The sequence below is a fragment of the Mustela putorius genome, unplaced genomic scaffold, assembly GCF_011764305.1.
Source record: "Mustela putorius furo isolate JIRA1106 unplaced genomic scaffold, ASM1176430v1.1 tig00003909_pilon_pilon_pilon, whole genome shotgun sequence".
NCBI classification, from domain to species: domain Eukaryota; kingdom Metazoa; phylum Chordata; class Mammalia; order Carnivora; family Mustelidae; genus Mustela; species Mustela putorius.
Genome location: NW_025422057.1, coordinates 11,485,525 through 11,500,134, shown reverse-complemented (window position 1 = coordinate 11,500,134; position 14,610 = coordinate 11,485,525). Strand labels below are relative to the sequence as shown.

Below are 14,610 nucleotides of genomic sequence, written 5' to 3'. Positions count from 1 at the left end.
GGGGAGTGGGGGGCCGGGGAATGGTTCTTGCAAGTCTCTCCCTCTGGACCACGAGCCCCGGGAGGCCCACCTGCGCACTGGCTGTCCACCACGGCCCAGCCCACACGGCGGGCAGCAAGTGCGTGTGGACAGAAAGCACACAGCGGGTGCCGGGGTCCTGGAGGAGGAAGGGCTGGACCCCCTCTGGGGTGCAGGCCGTCCGCCTTGATTTCAGTCTCAAAGCAAGCAGGGGTTTCCAACAGCATACAGGCGCCGTGCTCAGTGAGGCAGGGAAGAGAGAAGCACAGGTGGGGTCACCTGACCACTGGATGCCTGCTGGTCGGTGGTGGTCCCCCGGCTTCACAGCCGGCCCCATCTTACCCCTTTCCCAGCACCCCCAGCACCCCCTTCACTCCTGCCAGCCTCCCGGCCTCATTCACACCTTTAGGCCTGGGGCCTGGCTGGTTGCTTCTGCAGCCTCCTCCTCTCCTAGGAACCTTCCCACCTCTGGGTTCTGACGAGGACACTTCCATCCTGACTGTCCGTCTCCCCACTACCTCCAGATCAAAACCCTCCTGACCTGGCCTTCAGGACCCTCCCGCAGCCTCCCCAGCCCGCCCCCAGCCCGCGCCCAGCCCCCCCTTCGCCCTGAGCTGTCCCCACGTTCTCGTCCTTCACCCAGACTCACAGGCCCGCCCTGCCCTTGCTAGCACAGACCCTCCCCTGATGCCTTCCCCACCCCCCACTCTGGGAAGCCTGTTGCAAACACCCTTTCCCTGGGAAGCCTCCAGCCAGCCCCCCCCCCCCACCAAACTGGCCGCCAGGTTGTGTTCCCCTGCCGCCGTGGTGTCGTCCCTGTACGGTCCTGATCGGTGCCCCTCCTCCCTCTCGGCGCAGTGGTGTGCGCCAACCAGGAACACGTCTGCAGAGTACTTAGGAGTTGAGTAAACGAGCAAGGGAGGCCTGCAGAGACGGGCATGCCACCTTGGCGAGAGCGGACGCGACTCCTGCTGCCCCGCAGGCCCCAGGCACCCGAGCCCAGCACCAGTGTGAGACCACCCTGGGTGCCTGGGGTGATGTGGGCACTGCAGAGCCTGGAGGGGGAACACTCGTGAGAGACATGGCCACAGTGCTCGAAGCCCCAAGCTCCTTGTGGCCTTCAGCAGGAGGAAAGGCCCACCAGGCATGACCCTCTCCGGGCTCTCTTGTCACAGCTGCTCACCAAGGATGCAAAGCAGAGATTGGGCTGCCAGGAGGAGGGGGCTTCGGAGGTCAAGAGACACCCCTTCTTCAGGAACATGAATTTCAAGCGCTTAGAAGCCGGGATGTTGGACCCTCCCTTCATCCCAGACGTGAGTAGCCTCCCACCCCAAGCCTCGGCTGAGCCTGTGCACCCACTCACGACCTTGACTGCGTGAATCCTTGAGCTCCAGGAGGACAGGGCCAGGGGGCGTGGGAGGATGGCGGGTATGTGTGCTGTACCCGCGGCAGCTCGCGCTTCTGGGGCCCGGCTCCGTGGCAGGCACTGCCGTCAGCCGCACGCATAGGTGCGTGTGTGTGTCTGTGTGTGTGTGTGTGTGTGTGTGTCTATTGTCCCCACTTTGCAGGTGAGGAGACTGAGGCCTACAAGGGGGTGTGTGACTTTCCCAGAGTTTCCAAGCACCACAGCTGGGAGCCCAGGCCAGGACTGTCCAGCCATAGAGCCCAGGTGCCCAGCGGTGTGCGAAGGGCGGGAGGTCCTCCCTGGGCCACGTGGCTCTGTGGCCCTGAGCCCCTGGCATCCCTTCTGTCTGTGGAGGATGGGCCAGAGGCCCCAGCTGTGGCTGCCCTCATTCCCATGGAGATGCTTGGAAATCCTGAGCCTGTGGGCTCCGGGGAAACAGTCTGCTGGGGGAGTGGGCATCCCCGGAGGTGCGGAAGAATGTGAGGTCAGAGGCCGTGTTCCGTCACCGTCTGGAGAGAGGGGTGACCAGCAGCCGGCATGCGGGTGACAGCAGGAAGGAGCCCCTTGGCAGATCTGTGAGAGCAGCACAGTCCCCGGAAAGGCACCCCCCGGCCCCGCCTCAGAACCCGAGGCTGGGGCCACCAGGTGTGACTAAGCGAGCGCTCTGCCCGCAGCCCCGCGCCGTGTACTGCAAGGACGTGCTGGACATCGAGCAGTTCTCCACCGTGAAGGGCGTCAACCTGGACCACACGGACGATGACTTCTACTCCAAGTTCTCCACGGGCTCCGTGCCCATCCCATGGCAGAGTGAGGTGAGCGGGGTGGTGGCCGTCAGCACCCTGCAGGGGGCCACTGGGCCGGGAGGACAAGGCCCGACCACGGCGCCGGTGGCGTGGGCTTCGGAAGAGGGAGAGGAGGCGGGACGGACGTGGCTGCCCAGCTGACTGGCGTGGGAGGTCTGGCTGGAGAGAGAACAGGGACTGGGGCTGGAGCGGAGGGAAGCCCGTGTGCTTCCACGGGATGGACGTCGTGGGGCAGGGGAGGGCAGGGGACCCGACAAGGGGCAGGGCGCAGAGCACGTGGGTGACCTGGGCTTGGAGGGGGGTGAAGAGGGAGATGAGGCGTGGGTTTGGCGGCTGGACGGTGAGACACCCCCGTCGGTGGAGGCAGCTGGGGGAGGCCGACGGGGCACAGGTCGTGGCAGGCGGGGAGCGGTCTGGACCCGGGCCCCTGAAGGACGCGGGGCAGGTGGAGGGCCTATTGGGCGCAGCCTCAGGGCCAGTGGCGGTCGCTGGGACTCTCGCCCAGCCCCGGTGACTAACGGGGCCCCTCACGCGCCCTGCCCCTGCTTCCCCAGATGATAGAAACCGAGTGCTTTAAGGAGTTGAACGTGTTTGGACCCAACGGTACCCTCTCAGCGGACCTGAACAGAAGCCACCCTCCAGAGCCGCCGAAGAAAGGGCTGCTCCAGAGAATCTTCAAGCGTCAGGTGAGAGTCGCCCCCTCCGCGCCCGGCTGGCCTGCGTCGGGCCCTGGACAGCCTGGGCCCAGGTACCTCCCTGACACTGGACCGGTGGCCTGCTCCCTACGTGTGGGGCCCCGCCCAGTGAGGGGATCTGCGCGGTGGAAGGGGCAGGGCCAGCCCAAAGCTCACCGCTCACCGCGGGGCCTGGGCCTCGGCACTGCGGATGACCAGGGTATGTTCTCGTTGTGGGGGCTGCCTCCGTGGCCTGTGCCCACCAGGCATCAGTAACCTCCCCCCAACCCGACTGTCCCCAATGTCTCCAGACCTGGCCCCATGTCCTCTGGGAGCGAATTCTCCCCAACGGAGAACTGCTGCCCTCTCCGGCCCTTGTAAAGACTCAAGTTCTGTAGGTGACAATGGCACGTGACAATGGGAAGGCAGAACGGGTCTCAGAGAGGAGGTCCCTGCAGAACCTCATGGCTCCTGCAACAGGACCCCCAAGGTGGACACTGTGGCCTCCAGCTGGCAGCCCCAGGAGACTTTGCCCTTAGGAAAAGGCATTCTTCCTCAGAGCCTGTCCCTGGATTGAGGGTTCCGCGTAGGCCAGATGGAAGAAATGTCCCCGCAGGCCTGTGAGAGCCCACTGAGGCCCTCACCTCATCCCCCTTGCCCAAGGCGGCCAGAACAGCGCCCCCCTCCTGGCCTGGGCCTTGCAGAAGGCTTGGCCCCACTGTGTCCATCCAACTGGCTGGGAGTCTCCATTATTTACACACACCCCCCAATCTGGCCCTGACTCCAACCCCCAAGGAGCCGACCCTCTCCCCAAGATGGTGAAGGAGGAGAGGCAGTACCGCTCGGGTCCCCAGGCCCCCAGCCTGATAGAGGTTGGGGGTGACTGTTGCTGGTGCTCTGCTGTGGACCTCCCTCTGCACCGAGTGCTTTCTGAGGGCTTCTCTTACTCTCCACAAAAGCCTGGGCCTTAATTCAGCCGTCCAGTCGATCAGCCAGTATGGAGCGAGTGCCCCTGCGTGCAAGGCTGTTTCCTTAGGGTCTGAGATGCACCGGCAAGCCAGACCGGGATCCTGCCCTTTGAGCGTCCTAGTGCAGCACGAGCCCAGGATGGGCTCCCTTTACCCCACTTCACAGATAGGGAAACTGAGGCTGAGGAGGGTCAAGGAACTTGCCCAAGGTCACACGGCTAGTAAGCCCATATGAAGGATCTGGGGATAATGGCAGGGAGCACGGATCGGCACATGGAGAGAAAAGGCAGACTGAGGGCAAGTTTGGGGTTTGATCTGAAAGCATCATGTGAGTTTCACATCCCATTCCGAAACAGACTCCTGTCGGTAGACTATAAAAATATAACTTGTGAATGCTTCCACCGAGTAAAATTGAAGCTCCCCAAAGAAAGGACTGTCCCCTTCCACACGGCTGGGTCCCTACCACGTACTTGCTGCCGAGACTCACAGACCCGGGGTTCAGATCTGGCCCCGCCACTTCCTGCCACTTGGGTGGCGCCGTGCTCACCCGCCCCATCGTCTGTGGGCCCTCCTGAAAGGTCAGCACCCGGGGCCAGCAGGAGGGCTGTAAGAACCCGCAGCTCCTGGTTCTTGGGTCCGGCGCTCACTGAGCCCTCTCTGTGCCCTGCCTCCTGTCACACTCCACCCGCCCTGTACAGAAGCACCTCGTATCCCACGGGGCACGCAAGGCAGCCAAGAGATTGAGGATCTTGCTCAAGGTCACGCAGCTAAGCGACAGGTTTCAGACCCTGGGTCTACAGTAATGAACCCATAGATATTCTAGGAGGGGCCGCCCTCTCTCTGCCTTGGGGTCCTCTTAATCCCATAGCTGTCCCCCGCCCCAAGGAGTGGCCCCTGGCTTTGAGTCTGTAGTGGAAGAAGGCACAAGGCAGCAGCTCCTGACCGTGACCCTGTTTTCAGATTCAGAGGCCCCGGTGCATCCACCAGGACTGACTCTCTCTCTCTCTCTCTCTCTCTCCTCCACCACCCGCTCTTTCCTCCAGCATCAAAACAATTCCAAGAGTTCACCCAATCCCAAGACCAGTTTTAACCACCACATAAATTCAAACCATGTCAGTTCAAACTCCACCGGAAGCAGCTAGTTGGAGCTCTGGCCTTGAAGTCCGCGGTGGGACCAGCCTAGACCCTTGTCCTTAGAAGCAGAACTGGTGGACGGGGGGAGCTCTCCAGGAGCCGGGGAAGGAGGCCGCCCACCTCCTCGACGCAGAGCCTCCAGGTTTCTCAAAGAGATTTCCACTCAGGTCTGTCTCCAGAGGTGGCCCTCAAGCCGACGTGGAACATTGCAATAGAAATCCAGCCGGATACGACAACTTGCACGTAGTTCGATAGCGTCATACCTAGAACTGAATTTTGTCTTTATTATTTTTAAAGAAAAGTTTTGTAAATTTCTCTATCGTCTCAGTTTACATTTTGTATATTTGTATTTAAATGAAAGTCAGACTCGGAGGGTGTATATTTTCTGTGCAGCCACTGTTAAGCCATGTGTTTTAAGACATTTTAGAGTGGGCAGGGTGGGGGGCGGGGAGGGGTTACCAAAAAAAAATGTGACTCAAGACTTCCAGAGCCTCAAATGAGAAATGTTTTTATTAAATGTAGAAAATGATTCACATTCCACCTTTAAAGGATTGGTTGTATCCATCTCTGTAGCCTTTCCTTCACGTTGATGTCACCATGCTGTTGGCTTAGAACAACCCGAATTAGGTGCTCCAGACACACTGGGGACTTCGGCCCCATCAGAGTGTTCCCCATGGGGTCTCTGGAGTCACCTGGGGCCAATGCTCATGTTTCCTTTAGAGGCACACGGTGCCTGTGTTTCTCCGGCCTTGGCCTCCTCTTCCTTCTGGAAGGCGCACAGAGCTGGGCCTCTTTCTTTCAAACAGGTTCTGATGGCTACAACCTGTATGTTCTCAAGATGCTTGCTTTTGGGGATTTTTGTTTTATTCCATTTTTAAAGGGATGCATCTCGATGACAAGGAGTAGTCAGGGAACCCCAGCTCTCCTGAATCCCGTGGCCCAGGGAGGCATCAGTGAGAGGGGGTCGGGGGGTCCTGTTGAATGAGTCCGTAGAGGGGAGGGAGGCTTGCCCAGGGACTTCAAGTGCATTCCTTCAGCGTTAACAGGGTCACAGGGTCTGGAGAGCATCCCAAGGCCCCACAGATTCCCTGGCCTAGGAGGCATGGGTGGGATTGGCTCTCCAAGCAGTGGCGTGGCTGAGGAGAGGGCCGGGGTACCACAGAAGCCCAAGACACACTCACTGTCCCTTCTTGGGAGAGGTGAGACAACGGCAAGCTCTAACAGGGCATCTCAAAACTGCAGGCGCAAATAGCCCCCAGGAGGACTGGGTGGCCTTCCCAGACCAGGGTCTTCTGAGGGCAGTCCCCAGGCCCTCGGAGCATGGCCAACCAGCACCAAGGAGCCACTGGCCTGTTGGCTCCACAAAGTGTCACCTCCCCCCTGCCCTAGCGGAGGGGGAGTGGTTGACACCCCTGCTCCCCTGCCTGGCTGAGTCCATGGCAATCGAGTCAGCCTCACTCAGAGCAGGTGTCGGCTGCCCACCATTGCCAGGGCTCCTCCCAGTGTGGGTCCTGCGCTACTTGCACGGGTCAAAATGCTGATTCCTGGCTTCCACCCCAGACCTATGGAATGGATTCTCTGGGAGTAGGGCCCAGGAATCTGCATCTTTAAGAAACACTCCAGAACATTCTAACATACTCTCAAGGAAGGGCACTGCTGCCTTAGCTTCACTGGGGCTTTGGACGCAACTCTCCCCAAACGATTTCTTCCTGTGACCTGGGCAGCTTGGAGCACGAGCTTTGAGGGAGGAGAGCGTAGCCGGCGTGGCAGCCTCCTGTCCTGTGTCCGTGCTCCTCCCTCGGGCGGCCACTGGGGCCTGGAGCTCACCGCCGGAGAGGGGCCGCCTTTGGGACCGACCGTTTTAGGTCACTCGACCAACACACGGCAGAGAAACAACAGCTGGGCTCCCCGAGGATCCTTCCAACGTGCAGAACTCGTTTCTTCAAGACCAGCTCTGGCCTCACGAGGCTGCTTCTGTTTCCTTTCCTGGACTGCGTACGAGGTAAACGCAAACAGCCATACTTGTTTTTGCCAAGAAAGTGGAAAGCTCCTTGACCAGTATTTTAAGATCAAGCTCCTGCTGACCCTCCTTTCTCGATGGAAGGGACAGTCATCTTCCTGGGACGGTCACCAGCCCAAGCTCCCACCCTCCCTCCTTCCTTTTGCCCGGCTCACAGCAGCTGCGCGCTTACCGAATGGTGTTGAGGAGCGTCTCTCTTCACGCCTCCGAGCCCCACGCTGGCCGCCGGCAGCGCAGAATCCTCAAGGAGCAAGAAGGAAAACATCAGACTGTTCCGTGTGTTTCTGCATCCCGGAGCTGGAACGAGGCTGACGCACAGGCCTCCGTGGGCCTCTTAAATGACAAGGGTCTTCCTTTGCCTTTGCGGCCTGTCCCCAGCACATGCCCTAGGCTGGGGTGCCGCAGCCACCGTCTCGCTGTCCCCTCCCGTTCCTTTTGGACCCATTCCTTTTGGACCTTCATTTCCTGCAAGAGAAGGGAAGTCATTATTTAGAACAATGCCTGAAAATCAGCCTCCTTTCCACCAAGTGCACAGTCCCCGAGACTCCCAAGGTCCTGCCCCTGCCCCAGCTTCTCCTCTAACTTGTCTCCTACAGCTGCATTTTTAAAAGATATTTTTAAATCAGGAAAACAACCGAATAAACCCCACCTTTCTCCCTATCCTCTTGTCTGGGATGAGGCATGTTTGGGCAGTGAATGGATCTTTTTTTTTTCTCCCCAGCATTTGAGCTCTTCACAGAAGGGCCTCTCTTTCTCCAAGTGTGACGTTTCCCTCACCGGATGTTCGCTGACCTTGTGCCTTTGAGGGGAGAGGCAGGGCCCTACAGAAACATCTCTGCTTCCACTTTTCAGGAGACAAGCTGCTGTCTCCAGTGGGACAGGGGTGATCTCTGCCACAAGCACCATGACGACAAATGTTTATAGAGCCCCCCGGGGGGGGGCACTCCCATAAGATCACCTACAGTATCACCAACGCCTGAGCCCTGCCTTCACGGGGAAGGCCTCCCCATCCCATGTCACCCATTCTCGACTCTTCTAGGCCGGGAAAATCACTCTTTAAACCGTGAACTTTCGAGAACTGCTCACGGGCATAGCTGCTGAGCTTCGCTGCGTCTCAAGAGGCCCCAGGAGGCTCGGGCCCTGCAATGCGCTGCTCTTTGCAAATCCTCAGTCTTGAGGGGCAAGCCGCGTGGGAGAGAGCAGGGTATCTGGGTTTTATGCACACTTGACAGTAGCCTGCCAGGACACAGGCGTTCTGGGGACACGTGTGGACGCCGCCTTGGCATCAAAGTCACGACCGGCTGCGGCCAGCTGCCCGCGAGCCCAGGGAGCCGCAACGACATGCAGGTCATGCCCTTGAAGTGGCCAAGGTCTCCGTGCCCCCCAAGGAGCCCGGCCCGCCATCGAAGCTCCTTGCCACTCTTCTACACCCCGTCCGTTCCTGGAAGGCTCGGGGCATTGGCTTCCCACTGACCCTCCCAAGTGAGCCGCTGACCCAGACCTCGCTTTGGAGGGAGCACCACTGCCTCCTTGTGCCTGGCATCCCAGGCTGGGCCAAAGGGACTGGCGGCCTCGCGGACAACCAGGAGGCTCCCACCCTCCCCCTGACCCTAGATGAAGAGGAAGGGCTAATTGGGGGACATCGGCCCTCCTCTTGGGCTGCTGCATGCTCCCAGGTCCCTGCGATCACCTGCACCGTCCAAGGACAACCTCGGGCTCTCCTGCCCTCCCAGCCCCACCCTCTGAGACAGGACATCCTCACCTCACAGCCTCTGTTGGAAAGAGAAGGAGTGTGACCTCGCGGTGCATTCTGAAGCAACAGAGTTGAGTCCTGACCGGCAGAGAGTTCACTTCTGTCACAAGGGACCAGGACAGGGCAGCCTCGCCCCCAGAGGCCCCTCGCCCATGGGCTTTGGAAGACCGGGCTGTGCCTGTTAGAGCCTGCTCTGTGCGGGCCGGGTTCTCCGCTGGTCTCGTGCTGTGGACAGTGGTCCAAACACTTGAAAAGCTAGCTCTCCCCAGGACAGAAAGACACTTCCTAAAAGAAGAATCTAGAGGTCTTTCTCCAGTCCGTCAATAAGTCATTTTTGTAATAGATCAAAAGCAAATGTTCTCAAGTAGAAGAGCTTAGTGGCTGTTGGTAGTGTTACAGTAATAATCCTAGTATCCAAAGGTTTCTATTTTTTTTTTTTTTTCAGGGAAATTTTCACACTGATGCTGAAAGAAAATAGTTCCATTTTGGAGGTCATTCCTGAAGATAGCGGCTTTTGTTCTGCTGCTCTGAATCTTTGTACGTTCCGTCTAATAGGTCACTGTGCTGCTGTATCTAGATCAAACCACTGTTGTTGTTTTTTTTAAGAGAAATAAATTCCTTAATGAAAATAGCGTTGCATGCCTTTCTGTCTGCGCACGGCTGTTTTCCCCAGGAGGTCAGCCCTTGCTGTCCTGCTTAACCTTTTACGGTTTGGCCCCACCCGAAGCCCCCCGGACCTCCCCCTGACCACGAGAGAGAGTTCACTGGGGGAAAAGTTGAGCTCCAAACCTCTAACCCAGGGGTCCCATCACAGGGGCTCTCTCCAGGACCGTCTCCCTGCCTTCCAGAAACCTCCACTGCCTGAGCCAGCCTGCCCAGCAGGTAGAAACCACCATCCTCCTGGCACGTACGGTCTGAGAAATTCCAGCCCCATATCACCAGCCCACCCACCATTTACACCCCTCCGCCCGGCAACTTTGAGCTCTTCCCAGGCCGCAGGGGGCAGGGGCAGGGGGCAGGGGACGCCCTCCCTTCGCTGCGTCCACCTCTCCGGCCCCTTCCCTCCTGTCACTCCAGGCCGCTGTGGATTTGGTAAGGGCAGGCACCGAAATGGTCTCCAACTCTCATTTCCAGGAAAGGTCCAAGGCGGGCATCCGCAGGACACCAAGGAGGCTCAGGCCGCTACCCCTCCTCCGGAAGGGGCGTCCACGGGGTGTCAGGATCTAACTGCCCTCCCCGGAGACCGTGAAGACAAGAGAAAGTCGGGGCCTTGGGAACGGGCACTCAAGGTGGGGTCGGCCAGGACTCCTGGTCCCGCCTCGCTGCCGGCCTGGCCAGCTGTCAGGGCCTTGCTCCACGGCCTGGGGCGGGGGCAGCAGGGAACAGGCCCGTCCGGGCGGCTAGCGGCTGAGTTCTCCTCCTGACTCACTCACCAGTGTCTGTTGAACTCCTGCTTTACCCACGGCCCTCAGAACCAAATCGGATGAAGTCCCTGCCCTCCCGGGCGTTGTATCCCAGGGTCGCTGGCCACCACCAGCCGATAAACCACCAGGCACAGAGCCTGTCACACCGGGAGGAGCGCAGACTCACCTGGGCCGTGTGATAAGACACAGATCCTGACTCAGGAGGTCGGAGTCTGCGTCTGCGCTTCTGACCCGCTCCCAGGAGAAGCTGCTGGCCCAAGGCCTACGCCCTCACGTCCGGCCGAGGTCTGCAGTGCCAGCAGGACCTTCGTTCCCACTGCTGTCCCCTCCAGGCACTGCATTCAGAAGTAGACGTGTCTACTCATCCTCCCATTTGCTCAGAACCTCAGTAGCGGTTCTCAAACTCCAGCCCCTGGACCGGCAGCGGCCGCCACCCCCAGGGCTTTCTCAACCTCCCGCCCGCACCTGATGGGGCGCTCCGGGGTGGGAGCGGGCCCAGGCCTGCAGGTGATGCTGGTCTACACCGCGCTTTCCTCGCCCGGAGACCTCGTTGCGCTCCCCGCCCGCAGCCTTGCGAGAGGACGAGGACCGCGGGCGCAGGTGGCGAGGCTCTTACTGTGAACGGGAAACGCTGGGCATCGCTGGCCGCCTTCGATCTTTACAAATAAGAGCCAGGACACGAGGGTATATAAGCGCACGGCCGCGCGCTTCTAAAACTGAGAGGAGGGGCTCTTGGGGGGGGTCACTCAGTCGGGGGAGCGTCTGCCTTCAGCCCGTGGAGTCCTGGGCTGGAGGTCCACGTCGGGCTCCCTGCTCAGCAGGAGTCTGCTTCTCCCTCTCACTCTGTCGGCCGCTCACCCCCGGCTCGCTCTCTCTCGCTCTCTCTCTCGCTCTTTCTCTTTCAAATAACTAAAATCTTAAAAAAAAAAAAAAAAAAAAAAGCCAAAACTGAAAAGTCAGGTTACCTCTAGGGAAAGATGGCCGACAGGGGACAGGGTGAGGGGCAGATGGAGAAGCCAGACTTCGCCGCATGTGCTCTGTCTTGCAGACTTGACTTTGGAAGCAAGTACCAAATGAAAAACAAATCGAGCTTTAGTGAGGAGAGGCCTTTGTTTGAAAGCAGCTGTGGCAGCAGGGGGTAGAGCTACTGCCGGAGGGAGGACGCTTGACCCTCAGGGCTGCAGGGTCTTGGGGTCAGGCCGAAAGGGGTCTGCTTCATGGAGAGGAGGGACAAGGCTCCTCAAAGTCCCACTTCCCCACACCCAGATATTTCTAGAAGATCCTGGAGCAAGGAGAGAAGCTGAACCAAAGTTTGGTTACCAAGCACTTTGTGTAGAAGGATCAGTGGGAAACGGAGGTTCAGCTAATCCTTTGAGGCAAAGGATAGGAATTTGGAGGGCCTGGGTCGGGCCTGGTCATGGATAAACAAGTAGGAAGGGCATCCTCAGAGCTTCTGAGTCCACTAGCTGTGGGCTCCTGAGGAGAGTCTGGGTAAACTGAGGACGCACAGCTGTGGACTGAAGTTAATTTCGACCCAGGTATCATTCCACTGTTTGTGCCATAACCTACTTCAAAGTAAATTATACACAAGACAACACGGGGTGGGGGACGGAGGCCAAACTTCAGACCCCCAATATCGTGGAGCTTATCGAGGTCTGGAAAAAACTGAACTTGACTTTTGCCCAGACTTGGAAATAGGTCTTCAAAGCAAATAGATTTTTCAGCTACTGGGAGAAAATACACGAGGAATGGAGTCTTGCTGTTTGTAACCATGGACGGAGCTAGAGTGTGTTATACTAAGTGAAAAAGACAAGACCAATATCACTGGAAGGACATTGAGAAAGACCAATATCCTATGACCTCCCTGCGTGTGGAGTTTAAGAAAACAGGTGAACAAAGGGGGAAAAGGCGTCAGCCAAGAAACCGATTCCTAACTGTAGACGGCAAACTGCCGGTGACCAAGGGGAGGTGGGTGGGGGATGGGGGAGACAGTGATGGAGATTAAGGAGGGCACATGTGACCAGCACCAGGTGTTGTATCAAAGTGTTGGGTCAATCTGTCCTACACCTGAAACCAACATTACACCGTATGTTAACTAACTTAAAAGCTTTAATACTACGGGTGGACAAAAATCTCCCATCTCATTAGCTCTCTTCTATCTGTTCCCTTCTTTCTTGGCTTCTCTTTTCCTCCTTTTCTGTCTTCTGTGGGTCTAAGTGAGCATGTTTTAGGATTTCTTATAACTCCTCTATTGGATTATCTGTGCCTTTTTTCAAAGACAGGTGGGGGCTGTGTGTGTATGACCGGGGGAGGGGAGGGGCGCCTTCCACTAGATGCGCCAGGACGAGGAGAAATGATCTTCTTCTCCCTAAGCCTGCCTCCTTCTAATTTATTCTCAAAAAGGCAGCCAAGACAGAAAACTTACTCCTCTACTGGGTGTTCCCCTATAATGTGGCAGGAATAAGCATTTGCCCCCAAGTGGAGTGGTCTCCAGCAGAGCGAATGGGAGGGAGAGGGATGCTGCAGACAAACTGACTAGCAAACTAATCAACAAACTAGTTAAGGACAGACCAGCTGCCTCGCTTCTGCTAGTCTGGGTAACCAGCGGGGCAGGGATGAGATGCTCGGCGTCCTCACGTGGACTCCCCGTCAGGAGTCTGGACAGATGATTCTAATTTTGCATTTGCAGAAGGTCCCCTTTCCAGATAGAGATGGGGGTGACCCTGGCTCTGAGGCTTGCTCTCTGGGACATGAGGCATGGTCAGCGATCCATTACTAGTGTCACACCTGAAATTTGGGAGAAGTTCTGGAGACTTCCACAGAGGGGATTTGGTGAAAACCCACTGGGTGGTGGTGCTGATGCCACCCTCTGCTGCCCGCCCCACCCCCCGGCAGAGAATATTCTGAGGAACTCGGGACCCTGTCTAGGTGCTAAGATCTTGAGCCGCACTAGTGGGCAAAAGCAGCCAGTTGGAAAACAAGACCAATCTTCCGGGCGACTCAACGTTTGGGAAGTGGGTGGGAGAGGTAGGTTGGCTCTGGAGCTGCTCCCAGCGAAGGGTCAACCTTGAGACAAGGCTTGGACCTGGGGTGTGTCCTTGGGGAAGCAACTGGGAAGCGCTGACTCTTGACGTCTTGGTGATGAAGTTTTAGAATATGAGTGAGGTTCGGCGGGGTGAGGTCCAGAGCTGAAAGAATTCTTGAGACCTCTTTGGTACAAAATGGTGGTTTATTAAAGCACAGGGACAGGACCCATGGGACAGAAAGTGTGGCTGCCCCGGGGTTGTGAGGAGTGGTCCGTTACATACTTACAAGTGGGGAGGGGGTCAGGGATGGTGGAAGTCTCTCAGGGATTTTGGCAGCAAGGTTTCCAGGACCTTGAGGGGCTAGCTGTTGTTGGGAAAAGGTCATTTATTACCGTCTAATAAAACCTTAGTCATGAAACCCTTCAGATGTATATCGGTGGGCCCTATGCTTGGGGATGATTGCCAGCACCTATCTTGGAGGTTTTAGAGATAAAGTTTCCAAAGGAATTTTTATGTTAACGTAGACTTACAGGATCCTGGTAGGGGTCGGTCAGGCTAGGATTGCCCTTTGCCCTTAGCAAAGTGTTGAGGAGGCAGTTGAGTCCCCAGAGGAATGTCACTCTGCCTGTTTCAAGGACTGGTCAGTGGGCTCTAGGTAGTAAGGAAATTTAATAACTTTTTTTCTGCCTGTTTCCCAGATCTTCTGGGTCATGGGCATGTGTGTTAGGCCCAGGATCAAGCTGGGTCCCCCCCACCCCGTGATGTAATTCCTCCCGTGCCCCACCTTCAGGAGCGTCTATTACAGACGCAGGGCCTCCTGCTGGGGAGGAGGTGGGGACTGAAGGCCTGGGGCCCTCCTCACCAGGCCCCACTGCCGGGTTCGGGTGGCTTTGGAGAAGAGACAGCAGGAGCCTGTGGCTGAGGGGCCCGGGCCCAGACGAGGGCAAGTGAGCCAGGGAGGGGTCTCGCGCCCGAAGCAGCTGCTCTGTGGCTGACCACCTCGGCTTTGCTCTTAGTATACGGGGTGAAGATGAGCTTCCAAGAGAGGCCGAGGGCTACAGACAGAACCCTCCTTCCAGAGCACACGCTGACCATGTCTCCCCTGGGCAAAACCCTCTGTAGCTCCCCATTACCGCCTCTCGCCACTCACTTCCCGGCCTTTGCACATGCTGTGCCGCGGCTTGCACCGCCCTCTGACTGACCCCTACTTGCCATTCGGGTCCTCCGTCGGCCACCCTTCTCTGGGGAGCGATACCCTGCCTGCCTGCGAGGGGCGGCTGTCCTCCCTAGGCGCTCTCACCCACGCGGTGTTGAACTTAGCAGTCGATAAGCCTCTCTCTCCCCTGAGCATGAGCTCCTTGAGGGAGTGTGGCAGGCAGGACAGG

At 58.0% G+C, this 14,610-nt stretch overlaps 1 protein-coding gene across 2 annotated transcripts in view; it reads left to right on the top strand.

Moving 5' to 3' along the window:
- Nucleotides 1-9,404, top strand: part of GRK5 (G protein-coupled receptor kinase 5) — a 209,264-nt gene extending 199,860 nt beyond the window's left edge. For both annotated transcript variants that reach the window (XM_004751835.3, XM_004751834.3), the window contains 4 exons: nt 1,194-1,331; nt 2,098-2,235; nt 2,781-2,912; nt 4,912-9,404. In XM_004751835.3, the coding sequence (XP_004751892.1) occupies nt 1,194-1,331; nt 2,098-2,235; nt 2,781-2,912; nt 4,912-5,010 (507 nt within the window). In that variant the 3' untranslated portion in view covers nt 5,011-9,404. The remainder of the gene's footprint in view (nt 1-1,193; nt 1,332-2,097; nt 2,236-2,780; nt 2,913-4,911) is intronic.
- Nucleotides 9,405-14,610: the final 5,206 nt, after the last annotated feature.